Below are 18,511 nucleotides of genomic sequence, written 5' to 3'. Positions count from 1 at the left end.
TCAATACAATATTTTGACCTTTTTGAATTCTGAACCTAGCAATTAACCAAAGTATGAAAAAACTAAAACTACTACTAAAACTATTAAAACTAAAACTAAATATTTAACTAATAAAAACCAGATGTTAAAATTTAATTGTAGTTAACTAAATTAAAGCAACGAGTCACAACGAAATAAAACTAAACTACAATAAAAAACTCTAAACTATTCTGACCCTGAGGTGGATGAATGATTAGCATGTTAGCATTGTGTATTTGAGTTTCACTAGCAGTATCCGCCCTCCATCATCATTTAGATGGATAAAAAGTAACGAGTAATGCGCCTTTTTCTATCTTAAGCTGCTTAGAATCTCACTGGGCAAAACCAGTGACTAAATCGCTGATTCTACCAAGTCGAAACTGGAACAGGATTAAGTTGGGCGAGGCTTTACTCCCAGATAACCGGCGGCTCACCTTCCACAGCAGCTCACACTCCCTCTCCTCCAGAGCTTTCTTGTGTCTCAGAACGAGAGCCTTCACTTCGGTCTGCACCACTTTGGCCTTGATCTCCACCTGCTCCGCCATGGCCTGGACCTTTTCCATGCTTTGCTAAAAAAATAATAAATAAAAAAAAAAAAAGGAAAACAATTGAAAAATCCAATGAAACAAACAAAAAAAGCCATTACAAGGTAGAGACTTGAAGGTACGTGAAAATGAAAAGACAATCAATAAATTGAAACTGAGACACAGGAAATGCTCATTGGCTTATCTGTTATTTTACACAAAGTATAGATGACCTCCAAAAACAGGAAACGGAGCATCAGGAAACATTAATAGAAAAAAGGAAAACATTTTCCTGGCAAGTGAATGGATGAACACCTGCTCTTTGTTTTGGCTTCATTCCTTCATAACAATCGCTGGTTGGAGGCAGAGAGAAAGGAAACATGGGTTAGGAATGGGAAGTCCCTTCACTCACACATAAAATGATTTACATCCTGCTGTTGGGAAAAATGTCCACTCTTTCTAGAGTAGGAATTTTATTTCAGAAACATAATTAATAGAGGCAGTGTTTAACGTGAGCTGCACCACATGATGTAAAAACCTTAACGAAAATATCCAAAAGAGACATTAAAATGTTCCAACACGCAAGATTAAAAAGAGCAAAAAACATAACAGAAAAATATGAATTAATAATAAAAACAAAAAAAAGACATTTACTGCAATAAAAATCTAAATGAGTCTTCAATGCCCAGGAAAATAATTGTCTTTAAGATAGCTGTTGGCGTTAGCCTCTGGGACAACTAATCTGGATTAGATCAAATGACAACCAGAGAATTTATCTTCCATGTAACAAATGAACTGTTCAAAACAAAAAACCTGAACATGAGTGCAAATGCCAAAAATTAAAGATAAAACACATTTTTGTTTAAAACCTTTTAGAGTGTCAAGATGGAAAATAAACATTCATTTGCTTCTCTTAAGAGTAGTGAAGATTATTTTTTTTCCCAAAGTAAATAATTCATCTTTCTATAAATTGACTTTTTTTCTGTGCTTTTCATTTACAAGTCTATTTCAATGACATGTCGATGAAGAGTCAAGATAAAGAAGCAACTGTAATAAGATAAAAGGTCCACAAAGTTGCCTAAAAACATCAGATGGCAAAATCCTGACTGCGGAGTATTTTTCACAGGTTTCAGGAACGTTTGAAGAAGAGGAGACGTTAGAAAGCCTGAGAAGAGCAAATAAAGAAGTAGCTCAAAATGTGATTTTCTCTACTATAATTAAAAACTATTTAACCATATTTTTAAATATGCAATTTGTGTGAAATTAGGAATAAAAACCTAACATTGTTTTTTGTTTTAATTGCAAAAGCGAACACACAATTTTAAAGTTTACAGAATATTTTAATGAGGCAGGAATTTAAAAGGGAAATGATTTTGTTTTACCAACCTGGATACTGTTTGGTCTTATTTTACAGGCCAACATTAAATAATCAAACTTTAAAAGAGAGGCACCCCTTTTATTACTACCTGATGCAATAAAAAAATAAAAAAAGTCAGGCCGTAGCATTTACGACGCACAATTTGGCCTAAATGAGGAGTATTCTCTTTGTCTCCTTCTGCCCACTGAGTTTTATCAGGGCCTTTTTCCTCTGGCATCTCCTGGGAGGTCACGAGGTGAGCTGGACCTCACAGGCTCCGAGGGGAGGTGGGATAAGGCTTCCTTTGTCATATCTGCCACTGAGATCAAAGGTCACCTAAACCTCTACAGGTCGTGATCCGCAATCCCTGTCTTAAGACGCATACGGCCCACCCCCATCGCACCCCGGCAGGAACAAAGGCGGCCCGGCGGGCTCTTTCTTTCCTCTGGCCGTGTCGCGCGAGATGGCCGGCAAAAGGAACAACTAAATCAGGCAGGAAGGGAAGAAATTAACTGGGAGCTAATATCGCTTGGGACGGGAGTCGTTAGGAACATTTTTTAACTCTCTGCAACTCGACGGTTGTTTGTCTAGATCTTTCCACCAACAGTCATTGTTTGTCACATTTTGTAACGTTACAAACATACGCCTTAGCGCATTTTATTAGGATTTAATGAAGGTAAAAGCGTAGAGCGTAGATGTTCAACAAAAGCTTTCAAAATTGTTTACAAATTAAATTTGAAAAGTGCGGTATGCATCGTTTCCTGCAGCATTTTGTCTCTTCCATTTATCCGATACTCCTTCCAGTCTTTGTGTCGCCATCAACTCTCCCAAAGGAGCACAGCTTGGCGTACAAAGAGCCGAACTAACCAATAAAAAAAAAAAAAAACACACAGCAGAAGCAGAGTTTTGACCAACTAGGAGGTCACAAGTCCCAGGTCAGGGGTCAGGAGAGATAATGGGTGTAGAGTGGACGGAAATTTCCTACCTCAGGGGACAGAAGCGTCTGCCAGTGTTTACATATTATCTGGCGTCAGCGTTTAGTCCCGCAGTGACCTGGATAGAAGTGGACAAACACGCCGAGCGGCTCAAGGTGCTGCCGGTGCGTCTCCTGGCTCACAACCTGAAGCTTCATTTCGTAAAACACAACCTCACTGAAGTGGTCACCATTTATTTTTCTTTTCAAATGGAACCTAAATGTTAAGCGAGTTTTCCTACATGAGGCACTGAAACAGCCGTGTTGTGATATCTGGGAATTTCAGAAGAATCCAACAAACACCCGTAGTGACATAAGCACTCCGGCAGAAAGATACGAAGTCTGACCCGGCCAGACGAGGGGTCAGGCTGAGAAAATGGATAGGTGGGGCACATGCTGCGAGTGCTGGAGATAATGCATGTCCGAATGTCATATGACCTCAGTGGAAAAGGTTGAGTTTCATGTTTTGGGGCGAGTATTTACCAAGGTCACAACTCTGCCCCACCTTCTAGGCAAATTAGATAACGGCCGCGTTTCTGACCTGCCCTGATAACTCTGCAGGTTTCAAGCTCCTTTTCTGAGTCGTTCCTTTTCTCTGTTGTCAGAAATTGTTGATTTAAACTTTACATTTTGGACAAAGATTATAACACTATCTACAAAGAGTAAATTATCAAAATTATGTAGAGTTGAAGTCGTGTCTGAATGTTAAGTTACGCAGAAAATTTCTATCAAGAGTTTTTCTTAAAAACCAGAGGAACTGGTGTTAGTTTTCTGCTTGTGTGTGGATTCTGCTCATTGGAAGCTTTACAAAGCCTTTCTGTTCATGTTAGGCAGTTTATTCGCTCAGTTATTATTGGACTGGATGGTTAAAGTTTGAGGAAACAAAACAATCATTGCATTTTATTCTTTTAACAAACCTGTGTGTATGGGAGAATGGAAACTCATCCGATTTTTCAGCCAACAATTCTAATTTGGTTGTGATGGTCAACCTGACTCCAGCAGCACATTCAAGCTGAGGCTAAAGCCGAGAGTCTCACTCTAGTCGGTTCATGTTTGGTTCTGTTCTGGTCACGTTGGGCGTTTCTCCATTGGCAGTACGTTCCTAACCATGTGGGTGTGAACATAAGGGTACAGCAGCTGTAACCGACGCTCCAAAGTCAATTAGCTCAAGCCGACTGGTGTCAAGTCTCTTAGAAATCTCTCGGTATATTTGTTCGTTTCTCGGTTGCCCCGTCCAGTTGACGGTGTATGTGCTCTTACGCAGGTATTGCCTTCGTTTCTCTTGTTCCTGGACCAATCAACAAATCCAGACTGCTGCTAATTAAATTGCTAGGTCCGGTTTGTACCGTGGCTCCAAAGAACAGGGAAGAACCGCCAGAAACCACAAATGGAGACAAATCTGTCATAGTTAGGGTTTGAAAGGGTCATGCAGGAAGCAGTGTTGTGTTCAAGACCACCTAACCCGAGACCAAGACAAGACCAAGACCAGAGTGTATCGAGACCGAGACAAGACCAAGACTTTTAGGGTCCGAGACCAAGACCGAGGGAAGTCGAGACCGAGTCAAGACCAAGACCAGCGTCCCGCGCTACATGACACAATAAAATGTAACATTTGATCACAATTGCTTCTCAAAATGATCTGAAAGATCCATATCCCCATAAAAGCACCTAGATATTAAATACTTAATACATTTTACCAATATTAAATATTCCATTTCTGTGCTACAATGTGTGATGGTCTCGTGCCATCCCTAAAAACATAACGCCCTGGGCATTTGCCCATATTGCTCATGTCAGAATTCATCACCGTCTCCACCATTAAGCATAGCAATTGAGGCAATGCCCTGACTGTAAATAACGCCCAACTATGAACACTGACCAAGGAGCAAAAGCAAGAAGTAACCAAACAGAAGGTGCTCATTGTGACTGTTTTCACTCTCCCAGTACATCAAGCCAGGTAGTCTGACACCATGGCAGACATTACAGCTGCCACTTTGAATAAAAACAATCAGAGAGCAATGTGCATTTTGTGCATGCTCTTTTGTTCTTGTGTTTTAGTTATTTGTCAATTTAAATATCGATGTACATAATTAAATAAAATAATGCAGTGTACACAGAGCATTACAAGAACAAAGAACGGGTGTTCTGTCAGATCGTCATACACTTGGCACGAACTCAGTGTTCTGTCAGATCAGCATACGTTGTCAGATAGTCGTACGCTTGGCGCATACATGCATACGGTGTCCTTACCATATGATTTTATTTAATCAGCAACGTAGAATCATGACGTAGATCATTATACACTTTGTTATTAACAAATGGTATCCTGACTTAGCGGTTAAGTGGGTTATTGAGTTTTACACGGGCGTGTTTTGTAGTTGTCTGCAGCTGCAGCTAGATCCTGCTTTAAAGACACGTTGAAACCATGACAACGCCTGTATATCTATCTAGTTATCATATTATAAACAATTTAATGACTTATTTTCGTCAACTTGTTGCGTATGCTGAACCGACAACTCCACTGACGGTCGGACTTCTTAATGCGCATGCGCTGGCATATTCACTGCGTACTCACTGCATGTATGCTATCCTGACAGCATATGGCTATTTGACAGAACAACGGCTATATCTGTCAGACACGTCATTACCATAAGATTTCATTTAATCAGCAACATAGAATCATGGCGTAGATCGTCATACACTTTGTTATTAACAGTTGTATGGCATCCTGACTTGGCGGTTTAGTGAGTTTTACACGGGCGTGTGTTGTAGCCGACTCCAGCTGCAGCCAGACCCTGCTTTAAATACACTTTGAAACCATGACAACACATGTATATCTATATAGTTATTGAAAACAATTTAATGACTTATTTTCATCATAACTTGCTGTATATGGTAAACTGACAACTCCTCTGATGGTCGGACTTCTTAATGCACATGGGCAGGCATGGTACTTACTGCATGTGTGCTATTCTGACAGCGTATGGTAATCTGATAGAACAACGGCTCTCAGTGAGTTACACTCCAGTCCTATCTAATAAGTAAAGAGTCGTGGAGAAGAATCAACTTTTTCTGAATGTAACATCACTATATTGCAGACTTTTGGACACAGCGTTGTCCCATATATGCGACAAGTCAGTCAACACCTCCGCACAATAATTCAGGCAGTGAGTGACTTTTTTTTATCACAAATGCTTATGTGTCTCTGCCCAGCTAGCTTTGCTAACATCATGTCAACCGAGTTTACCTTCTTTGAGCTTCTTTTCTAAGTGACAAAAAAAGTTAGACGTTGTCCCCACCGTCTGTGAAAGCGAAGCTGTGGCCATCGGATTTCTTATGATTTATGCAGCGCTATTATATTACTGACAATTAGACATTTTCTGCTGCTGAGAGAAAACCACTGCGCATGTCCTGGAGCGCCGCGTGCGAGTGAAAGGTGGGGAGAGCAGAGGGGAGTAACAGAAACATGTAATTGCTTGGATTTTAATCTGTGCGTTTTGCATCCACTGAAAACAAAGATGTTAATAAATAAACTGGACAGTATGCTGTACGTTTAGTGATATTTTCACAGTTGCGGTCTCGACTGGTCTTGAAATAAAATGCTGAGTCCTCAGCGCCCGAGTCCGAGACGAGACGATCAAAAAATGGTATCGAGACCAAGACCGACTTCAAGTACCACAACACTGGCAGAAAGACCGTTCCTCTCCACCCCCAAATTTTGGAGGTAATCTCTGATAAAACGTCGAAAAGCGGTGGGTCAGGTTCGTCAGAGTATCATCTTACCATCTCTCTGCATTAAGTTGGCCTCCAATGATCCTCGTTTTTCCAGTGAAGGAGATGCTACACCTCACATTCACACCAAGTCATGCCAGGCAGGAAATCGAAGGGTTAATCAGGCATGTTCAAAAGCATCGTTACAAAACATTGATTAGTCTCCAATAAAAACAGAATCTGACATTGTAATTTCATTTTAAACTCTCAGTTTTTTTCCTGTTCCTGTGAGTTGGGATTATTTAAAAAATCAATGTTTCATTTTATTCCTCTAGGTAAGAATATTGTCATGTACTGCAAATATGACCATTTCTAAATTTGGGATTAAAAAAATGTTTTTTACCACTATGTAGCAATTTTGCACAAAACTTACAAATTGAATCAGTGTTAGTGGCAGATCTGAGCACCATCAGCCCTGGATAATACTCCTCCATGAACATATATTATTATTTTCACATATTGGTAAATAACAATCTGCTATATACCAGGAATGGAATTAAAAAAGTTACATTTTAGGAATTTGTGAAGTTGTTCATACAAATGCTAAAATTAAGTTTATATACAATATCTCTATTATTTCTATTGCAATATTTTAAAAATGTTGTTGTGGCAAAGGGAGCACAAAGTGAATGGATCTTTCCAAAGGTGAGTTAGTTTATCTGTATGTTTTAAATGTGAAGCACTAATACTAATCAGATTTTCTGTACATGTTCACAAACAGGCGTTTCATTGTTCTTAAAAAAAACATTTATATTAACCAAATCTCAAAAAACCATGCCACAGAATTTTTTCTGGACATTTTAATTGATTGGAGTTTCAATGCTTTTCCCTTCCTAAGTATTTTCAGACTCTTGTTTCCTAATCGCCTTTAAAAAATGCTAGACTTCAACAGTTTGATTTTCTAGCTGAAGTCATGACGTAAATGTCACCAGACGCAGATAAAAAGAAATGCATGTTATCACGTTAGAGTCAAACCCTTGGAGATAAACGGCTGGCGCCTTTAAACTACAGCAGCCGTCAGCAGAGTGAAGAGCAGTGAGGAAATGGAGACTCCTGCTTTAGCTCAACACCTAAAACTGGAAACTTTTCCAAAAATATTCAGAAAAAACACAAGAAAATGCTGCTCTCCTTCTAAATAGAGCTGCTTCACATATATACATTTCATACTTCTGTCTCGACTAATGATAAAATGCTAAACATTTAGCCTGCTGGTACCAGACTCGACCCATTTGCAGTTTTTCAGTGAAAAGGGAAAAACATGACCGCCCTCCACCCCCTTCTTATACATTCAGATAAAACCAGAATGTAAAGAAAGTTCAAGAAGGTGCAACCTAAACTATAATCATGTAAATGAAGAGGCGTAATTAGTATGCGCGTATGTGTGAGAGTTGGGTGGAGTGAGACGTGGGTGGGTGAAGGAGTGAAAAGGGGAAGGGCAAGTGTTCCACTTCTTTAAAAGAAGTGGGTATTTTTCCTTTCTCTGAAATCCTTTAAATACCTCACCTACCCTCCCCCAGAACCCCCTGTGAGTCTCCTCCCCGTCCTCCCCCTCTGACCCCGAGCCCTGCCCCCGCCGGAATTCAACTCATGCGACCCCACCCCCTTTTTAAGGGCCAGCTGGACACCTCTAACCTCGGGGCTCCCCGGCCGCCCAGTACTGGTCACTCGCTCAGATATGCAAGCTGAGCGGCTCTGATGTCTGCGCACTAGCTGCTAGCTGCTGCTGTGATTTTTAAAGGCACAGCTGCTCCCCTCAGGTCCTGCTTAAAGCGTGGAGGAGATGGATGAGGGCAGCTCTGGGAGCTTTAATCTCGTATGGGAGACCTCTCCTTTGTTAGCAATCTGTTTGGCCTATTTTATTACAGTGCAGTGATTTTAGTGAAGCTATTACTGCTATTAATTTGACTATGTTCTAAATAAATGCGAACACACTGACGTTCCTGTCTGGTGTCGCACACTGCTGATGTTTTTTGGGTTTTTAGTTCATTTTAAACTGTAAAACTAAAATTTCACAGAAACTTTCACATTTTCTGACTGAAATCTGGGCAACTTGGACTGAAAGTTTTATCACAATATTCTGTAGTAATATTGTGATAATGATAAAAGTGAAAAGCACCATTTATTTCTTCTTTTTTAGGTAAGATGAGTTGATGGCGCAGCAGTCAGAGCTCCACAAACACAAATATTTCTCTTGAAAAAACATCTACCAAGTACCTTTAGGACACCAATCACACTTCATAGAAAATATGTCTTAAAGAAGTGGGATTTTTATCACTAACCTGGTCGTAGTATCTGTATTTAATCACAGTTTCAAATTTATTGGGGGGTTTTTATACTTTCAATGGAAAAAAAATCAATAGAAAAAGTAACAGTTTGGTTTCTTTTTTAAACATCATGACTCAGAATTTATTAAGCAACAATGAATCAAAATTCCTATCATGAGGAGGAATTTATCACGATAAATAATAACCGATACGTCGTCTTGGGAGTTTCCTCTGGGGCGACTCAACATGAAGCCACAGCCTTGAAGGAAATGTTGTTCGTTTTCAGTTTTGCACAAATAAACAGAAACCATTCCAGCGTTAAATGTTAAACGGTGCAGTCAGGAAACCGTAGCATGTTGAGAGAAGACCCAACGCGCCCTCACCTGGACAGCCTGTCGTCCCTGCTGAGCGTCTGCCAGCAGCTGGATGGTGATGGCCCTGCAGTCCTGCACGGCGTCCTGCAGGTAGACGTAGGTGTGGCCAATGTGACGGCCCACGCTGCACTCCCGGCAGATCGGCACCGAGCAGGTTTCACAGAAGAACAGGAACACCTGTACAAAAACCAATGCAGGGGGAATTAGTTTCCACTTTTGGGAAAGCGCGACCTGAAGGAGGATCTGTGGGGAAACGTTTGGGCCCCAATCAGTTTGTGCAGCAGAAGAACCTGCTAATTTTATTTTAAAGATTACATGCTACTGTCGCACGGGTTTTATCTACATCTGGTGGCTCTCGTTACATTCACGTTACCTTTATGATTAACAGAAAAAAAACAAAAAAAAAAACAAAGGTACTGAGAAACTAAATTTAAAGTGACAGAGTGTTGGGACTGGCTAAGAATTATTTTTGATACGAAAATTAAGAACACAAGGAAAAAGAGTCATCAGAAAAATAAAAGGTTGTAATCACAGAAAGTAATGTGAGAATGAAGAAGTCGTAATATTTGAGGCATCATAATACTCAATAAAATGTTGCAATACATAAAAAATAGTTGTAATATGAAACAAAAACCCATAACAGAATTAAGTAAAAATATGGAAATAATGTATGATTAAGTCAAAATAATAGCATGAAGTCATAATACTTGAATAAAGTAAATTAATTGCATAAATTTGCTAAAACGCACACAAAAAAGTCATAAGAATAAAGACAAACCAAAGTTATGATACAGGAATAAGGAAATTATTAACAGAATAAAGATGCAAAAATATTATTAGATATTAGTAATATCTACTCAATACAAGTATCTGGCCTACTTTATGATATCAATGACGTTTTACTTCTTGTAATAATATGAGAAGTATTCACATCATGGAGTCCTAATAATACGAGAAGTCATAAAACATTAAAGTCGAGACAAAACCAGAACATAGTTGTAATACTAGAATGCAGAAGTAATTTTACGAGAACTCCTCAGTGAACATTTTTTAATTTATTTTTTAAAATTTTTTTACACAGATGCTTTTGTATTTAAAACTCGGGTGTTTAATGATACAAAACGAACCGGCACCACGACAAACTAAACACCCTGGTCCTCTCCCCCCTCAACTTCCCCACAAACACAAAGCTAATTAAAAAGAGAAGGGCCATGAATGCTAACACAAGTCATCCATATGCATGCGTTGCCAGGGAGCCTCACATCCTCCGCCGCCCCACAGATTGTTTCTCATTCAAAACACAGCCGGAGGAGGAAAACGGGAACCAAAGCCAGATCAATATCCAACATATGACGGCGTAACAGATTCCAATTGAGTTTTACAGGCAATTCCAAATAATATATGTATATAAATGTACATGTTTGATATTAAAATCATTTCCATGTGCAATTACAAACGTTCGATGCATTCCAATTAATTTTTTAACGGTGACTGAGGTTTATTATTCATTATATCTTGAGCCAACAACAAAATGTCTCAGAACTCACTCCCTCCAGCAGTACCTGTGTGTGTGTGTGTATGCGTGTATATGTATGTGAGAACTACACACATCAACCATGTCTGCCTCTAATCACTTGTTGACATTGTCAGAGCTACCGTTTCAAAGCAAACACGGCGGAGGAACTCTGAAATTAGACACATTGTCTGCTTCATTTTCAGCTAAATGCGTAGTTGTGAAAACATTTGGACGGATGAGTGATTGATTATCTCTGTGGCTGTGTGTGTTAATGGGCAGAGTTTATGCAGCCGACCAGATCAATTCTGCATCAGCTGGTTGTAATCATCTAAACGCAGCAGATTTCAATCAGACAGACATTTCTGGCTTTCCTCTCTCAAGTAAAGTGTTTCGCAGGAGCAGATTATTTACACTGGGGGACAGACTCAGGGTTGAATTTTTGTTAATTTCTTATCAGGCTTTTTAATTTATAAACTCATGCACAACATGTTTGAGTGAAGTGTTTACATACATTTCAGTGTAAGGCACAAATCTGACTTTAAATTGTCGTGAAGTGCAAAACATGAACATTTATTTTTTTTAAACTAATTTTAAAAAAGCTTTTCAGAGAAAACATTTAACTAGATTATTCAATTAATCTAAAAATTAGTAAATTAATAAAAATCCCTGCCCTACTTCATGATGTCAAGTCAGACATAATTTGATCAAGCTCATTTTTGACGACAATTTCATTGAGTCGTTATCTTTCGATAAAAATAAAAATCAGCAGATTTTTTTATGTCATGCGTTACATTATTTTATTACGTCAAATGCATTTTGTCGCCATAAGTTTCACTTTGTGGAATATAATCCCTTGATTTTGATAAAAATCAAACCAAAATGAACGACTATGATTTGTATTCAGATATTCCATTAAATTCCAGAAAAACAATTTTTTTTATACTCGTTTTAATTTTTCTACAAGGAATGAAGCCGATTTGATGCATTTTAAGAACCTTGTTGTAAAGAGATTTTATATCAGTCGGAAAATGTTTTATAATTAACTGGTCCCAGCTTAAAAACAAAACAAAAAGTCAGAATCCTTGCAGGGTTTTACAGAGTAAACAAAATAAATAAATAAGCACTTTTAAAAGGCTGACCAAAATTTCCCTGAGGAAACAAACATGTGATTTAACCTTTGCTGTTAAAAACCAAGCCTTGCTGTAAACCCCCCACTGCCTGAATCCGATTGGTTGTAATAGGAGGTTAATTAAATATGCAACGTGCGTCACGTCCCAAAGAGACCCGGGATCAATGGCCTCCAATAGCAGCAGAGCGGAGAGGACGAAGAGGGGCCTGCAATCAATCCATCAATATTGGCGGTTCCCTTGGGGAGCGGTCTAATCTAATGAGTCACACACACAGAGACACACCTCCCCCTTTACTTCACTTCCTCCTCCTCCTCTCTGCCTTCAGCTTAACCTCCTCTCTGGATCCTTTTCTTGCCGACTCTCTGGCCTCCGCCACAGTTTCTGTGCCGCCCCGTCACTCGGCTCGGCCTTCCAGACCAGGACCGGCCCGGTTCGGCCCGTTCCTCCCATCTCCTGAATTCCAGAGGGACACACACACGCACACACACAAAAGGCTGGAATGCTGCTGGGTCGGGGTGGAGGAAGAGGGTGATGGATGAGGAGGCTCGGGGGGACAAATGCTGATCGAATCGGTTTTTAAACGATCAACCAGTGACGAGGATGATAAATCTTCCCAGAAATTATTGCAATAAACGATAATATTGTTGTTTTGAGACAATATTCAACCAATGATGATGCTTTATTAACACCCAATCAAAGAAAGAAAGAAAGAAAAAAAAAGATTTTCTGAAGAACATTTAACACTGAAACTGGAAACATTTCATAAGTCCAAAATAAAACAATAATTAATATGGTTATAAAATCTCGGTAACCAAAACTGCATTGGTGTAGACAGGGAAAACAAACTATTTCTACTGGGTGTCAAATGTTTGCAGCGTTTCTCAAAATGCCGGATTTTCAACACCATTAAAATGTTTTCAAATCCTTAACAGCCATCGCCCAAATGAAAATTATTGCGCTCATTTTAATTTATAATCCTTATTGATTTATTGCTTATTGTGACAGATAAAATAAAAATTTTATCTGATTAGCATTAAAAAAATTTTTTTTAAGTTTTACATCTAGAAAACTGGACAAATCTGAAAATTTCAACCCTATTTTGACTTTTTATTTATTTTCTGATTATGCGATAATAATTCTGTATTTTTCTCCTTTTACATCTAGAAAACAGACAACTCTGAAATTTGACCCCATTTTATAGCTCCAGATTTTGTTGCCAAGCTTAAGGACTGTAATTTTCCAACAAAGGCCAGAAGGACCATGGAGAAAAGTGGCGTTGTGCTTTCACAAACAGCTGCAGGCCCTCGTCAACGCAGCGTCCAGCCTGGGTGTCGTCAACAGCCGGCCGCTCCTCCAGGTGAAACGCGCTCCCCTCTTGGAGCCGTAGATTACATAATACACGGGCATCTTGGAAAACAGCTCAATATTATCGACCCACACAGAATACAGGCTCGTCTCGCAGGGCTTCATAGAAAGGTCCTGTTGTCTCAAAGAGGTTTTTCTCTTCACTTCACATCTAAAGCCGAGTAAAAAAAATGTTTTTTTCTTTCGAATGACGAGATGAAAGTGTCACAGAAAGTCACAGTGCGCACGTGACTCAGAAATGGAAAAACACCCCCCCAAAAAGAAAAAAAAAGAAGAGTGGAGGTGGGCGTGGTGCCGGGCCGTAAATTCCTCAGGAACCACCCTGCGAACGAGGCTTTGAGGCAGAAATGGCTCCTCCAGTCATTTAGAGCAATTGCAGCAGGGAAGCAATCAACAATTTGGAGGGTAATGTGGAGCTGAAGTCACAAATCCTAAACTGACGCTTTTACTACTGGGAGATGGGAAGCAGGTTGTAGCGTTTGCTTAGCGAACCGGAGGTTTCTTCTTTCTTCTCTCTATCCTTTAAAGTCGATTTCATTTGGTTTTCACAACATGAAATGGTTTTATTTGTAAGGGTGGGGAAAAGGGTAAGAGCTTTCTCTAAGTGGCAGCGTGCAGCAACAGCTGGGGAGGGGCAGAACTGCAGCGAGTTAAACTCACTCACCAACTCACTAAAGGAAACAAATGCTGTGAAAAATGTAATGATTTCAACATCATCAAGTCATGATGTGGGACTTATTTCTGTAAAACATCCTAACGGGAGTTTTAATCATTTTTCTTAAACTTTATGCAGTTTCCATGTAAGCAGAATTAATCAATTCATCCAAGACTTCTTCAGTGTTTGTTGTTCTACTGTCCAAAATGATATTTTCTGTTAGGTGTTGACAATCTGGATTCTGTTTTATCACTATATCTTGTGGTGCTATTCTTATCGTAACGACAAAAGTTAAAATAGGAACCATTTATTTCTTCTTTTTTACGTAATTGTATGACTGGCTTTTATAACCCTATAAAGAAATACTACTCTTAAAAGACATTCCCAATTGTAATGCGCTTGTCTAGGACATAGTCGCATAAAGAAGTTTGATTTATATCACAAAATAGAACTTCATTTTTACATTTATTGGTAATCAATGATGCTTTTATTGAACCAACAGTGGAAAGAAAATAGTAAATCTAACAATACAGACAGTTTTTAGAGGGTTTAAATATCATTAATTGGAACTTATAGCAACCATAAATCAGGATTCCTGTGAGAAATGTATTACAATAAATGATGTGATAAATGTCCACCCTCATTTTAGAAATGTTTCGAGTAAAAACTGTTGCATGCAAGTATTCAGAAAGAAAGAAAAAAATCACAATCTTGTTTTATTTTATACGTGTGTATATGAATTAGGTTTGAAATACGTTTCTGTGTTTTTATAGTTAAATGTTTATATTTTTAAAAAAACTGAATCTGCACGGTTTCAGAGAAACCATAGACAGAACCGTTTCACCTCTTCTTTTGTTTTAAGTTATGCCTCAAATTATTAAATGATTTAAACTAATCCTTAAACTACAGCCATAATTGTGATTTTTTTATTTATTTATTTTTTTACTAAAAGTGGTTCCTTCACCACCTGCTGCGGCACTGAAACGAGGAATTTGGAGAGTCAAATCGTGACGGCTGCGAGCGGCCGGGCTTTGTGTTCGCGCAGCAGTTGCATCAGCTCCGTTTCCAATTCCCATCCTCCCCTTCAGCTGCACTGAGAACTGGGGGAGAGGGCACCGGCTCCACTAGCCATTAGCTCGGACCCGCGCTGCATGCGCTGCCTGCGTGAACAGCCGACACAGGCGGCGGTGGGGGGAGGGGCTCCGAGGCAGCGGGTGCTGCGTAATGTCACACTGCAGCGCCAGAAAAACCAGAACTGCTCTGCAAAAAAATATGAATTTGCACTTCAATAAAGAGAAAAATCAAGTTTGACGAGGTCTGATGAAGTCATCTGAACATTTACCGCACCTCCTGCCTTACTTTAGGATGTCTGCGCTGAGTTTTAATGTGCATTTGAATTGCTTAAAAAAAATAATTAAAAATTCAATGAAAATGACTAAGTTGCAATTTTTTATTTTTATTTTTTAAATCTAAGCTAAAAGAAACCAAATCTATCCCCAGCAGCATGTATTCTCCTCTCCAGCTGGATGTCAGCGTCTCGGCTCTGTGGAAGTGACCGAGAAACACGTCAGTCCTTCCTTTGGCTAGCAACCTCTGCATCCACTTATCAGCGGACGCAGTGCTGAGAGACCCAGGCCATTATTCCTACCAGACTGTAAACATGTTTATGGCCGCTGTAAAACCGGCCCCTTTAACATAGGGGGTGTGCAGGGTTTAACCTGCTGTTCACGAGCGACTTCAAATGCTGCAGCGACTGCAGCAGGTTTCAAATATCTTAGACGTTTTGTACGTGTTGATGCTCTGGCGTATTTATCCTGTAAAATACTGCAATACGCTAAAAAAAAATTTTAAGCACGCTTAACTTCCTTGAAGAAATTGTACTTTTATCGTATCGTTTATCGTGATAATTTTCTTGCAGGAATTTTGACTTCTTGTCTCACAATAAATTCCAATTAGTAAAAACGCCTTAAAACTGTCCGTTTTGTCAGGACTATCAGTTTTACTATCGTCACCAGCGTTTGTTCAATAAAAGCATAAATAATAAATTTGCCGTTTACACACTTCTTTAAATGACTGGTGTGCTAAAGAAACAGATTAAAAATGAGAATGCTATTCAAGAGCAGTATTCATTTTTACATAGGAAAAAGATGAACAGTCACTTTTATCATCATCACAATAGTACCACAAGATATCGTCCATATCACCTATTAATTCAACGGAGTTTGAATTAAACAATTAAATACCACAAGAATAATAGTAAAACCTAAAAAATAAGCACACTTGTAAAGTGCAAGACCAATTTAAGTAAAAAATAAAGCCAAAATCTTGAAATGTAGCTGCTTTGAAATCGGCTCCATTTGGCTCAGAAACATCTGAAACAAACATCTGAAAAGTTAAATAAACCTAAAGAGGACATTCCTGGGGGCCGATGTCAGCTGTGAGCATGTCAGGCAGCTGCACTCAAACGTGTTGACGGAAACAGAAACTTTGCTTAAAGCGAGCAGAAGTAAAACTCCAACAATGCAGGAAAAACCTCAACAACAAAGGTCAGTCACCAGCTGAAACCTTTTTCCAGATATTATGAATTAAATGTTATTCCTGCATTATTTCTTTTTCAATCATCTTACTTTCAGACACATTTAGACATGAATTAGTTGTAGATTTTTAGTCCAGGACAACTAAGCTGTCCTACAAAAGAATAAGGGTCGAGTATTTGAGCATCAGAGCTGAAACCAGGACGAAGCCTCTTAAATATCTTCTTCAGACACGATTTAACTCCACTTCTCTGTGGGTCCGTTTCCCCGTCTCGGCCTTGTGGCTCCGCCCCTGCCGAGGCAAACCCCGCTGGCCCGCTGCCACGAATACAACACTCGGGCCTCCTCCTGTCGATGTTTTGAAACTCGGCCAGCCACGGCGCGGGGGGAGGGAGAGCGGGTCCGGGGCAGGGATGGGTGGGGTGAGAAGGGCGGCGGCTGTAAGCCGACGCTCTGATTGGGCCGGACAGCAGCGAGGAAAGAAAACAAACCAGAGTCAGCTGGCCTCCTCATGCAGAGAGCATGCTACTGGCCGGGTGGAGGGGACCGGGGTGGGGTGGGGGTGGATGAAGGAAAAGGAAGGGGCCTCAGCAACAAGGAGGAGGAAGGGAGGGGTGAGGAGCCTGGGAAGGTAATAACAGCCTGATTCATGAAAGAATCGATAAATTGGAGGAGCTGTGTGAATGAAATGTGGAGGCGCTGAGAGGTAACAAATGCCCACGTGTGCAAACACAATGAAGCTATTCTTAGTCGCAGAGCATTTCCCTGACACCGTAAACAACCCGACCAGCTCCAGAAGGCCCAGCAAACCCGTCAGTGTTGATAGGATTACCACACACCATCATCACTATAATAAAACCACTAAACTAAACCGCAGCCTTATGAGTTTTTTAATTTTTTCTGTTAACTTTTCACCCTGGATTCCAGATTTTGAACAGGTTTTAATTTATTCTTAAGACTTCAAAAGCAAACTGCACTCTGTTTAATAATACTGAATAAATAAAATGGTAATCGGCGCCATTAAAGAAAAAGGTCCAATGTTTGACATAGTTTATAAGTTTATCTGCATTTTATTGTTTTTAGTTGTATTTTTTGTTGCTGCTGATTATTTTTACAATTTTTTTCTTCCAAACTGAAGGTGAAGATCAATCGTTTATACTTTAAAGCTGAATTTACTTGGATGGACCACAACAGGTTTTCAGGGGATTTCCAGTTAAAGTGTTGTTTCAATTTATAGAAAGTTGTTTTTATTAACATTTCTTTGAACAGGTTTTAATTTGCTTTTTTTTTTCTTTTACATTCCAATTTGCTTTGCACTTTTTTTCTTTTTTAAACAAAGGCTAGCATTTCAGCTGCTCTCTGCTCTGGTCGCCCCAACCGTCATTGTTGGGGTTATGACCCAGCATATATTAAAACGTTTCTGGGAGGTGGGAAGTTGAAATGTGGCAAAATAACTTTTTAACCAACTACTATGTTGATTGTGTCATTTTGGAATGAAAATCAAAAGACATTTGATTTGAAAGCAAAACTAGCAAAGAAAAGAAAAACTTGGCAAACCGAAACATTTTTTACACCTGGAGTGATGACAATGATCTTCTCCCATTTTAGCTTTTCATCATTGACACAAATGGATGAAACTGGTCTAAATGTGACCCCACTTACTTAACACAAATCAATTGGGCTTTAAAAGCTGGACTGACTTGCGTTAGGTAAACTGTACCTGGAAGCTGTGTGGTGACCACGATGCAGGGTCAAAAGTTTTAAAGTGTTAACAGCACAATTCTGTTGAGTGAGGTCAAATAATGGCCAATTAAAATCCCATTTGGGCCCAACCGCTGAGTAGGAAGTGGCGCAGGTTCCGGTTTCTGAACAACTTCTAAATCTCGTTGTCAAAGAGAATGTGATAAATGCCTTCCTTTGTATCCATAAAATTTATATGGGCAAAAAAAAGGCCTCAAATAGACATCAAAGCCTTCGACGCGCTTGTGCACGCTTCCATTTGGCCCAAATGAAACACACAGGAAACAAGG

General features: G+C 39.5%; 1 protein-coding gene across 1 annotated transcript in view; it reads right to left on the bottom strand.

Annotated features, from left to right (window-relative positions):
* The window catches only part of trim71 (tripartite motif containing 71, E3 ubiquitin protein ligase), a 43,973-nt gene that overhangs the window by 13,780 nt on the left and 11,682 nt on the right, over positions 1–18,511 (bottom strand). The window contains exons 2-3 of the mRNA XM_008421463.3: positions 9,291–9,458; positions 453–587 (exon numbers count right to left, since the gene is read on the bottom strand). Of these exons, the coding sequence (XP_008419685.1) occupies positions 453–587; positions 9,291–9,458 (303 nt within the window). The remainder of the gene's footprint in view (positions 1–452; positions 588–9,290; positions 9,459–18,511) is intronic.

The sequence above is a fragment of the Poecilia reticulata genome, chromosome 11, assembly GCF_904066995.2.
Source record: "Poecilia reticulata chromosome 11, P_reticulata-male-v2, whole genome shotgun sequence".
Classification (NCBI taxonomy): domain Eukaryota; kingdom Metazoa; phylum Chordata; class Actinopteri; order Cyprinodontiformes; family Poeciliidae; genus Poecilia; species Poecilia reticulata.
This window is presented reverse-complemented; position numbering and strand designations above follow the sequence as displayed.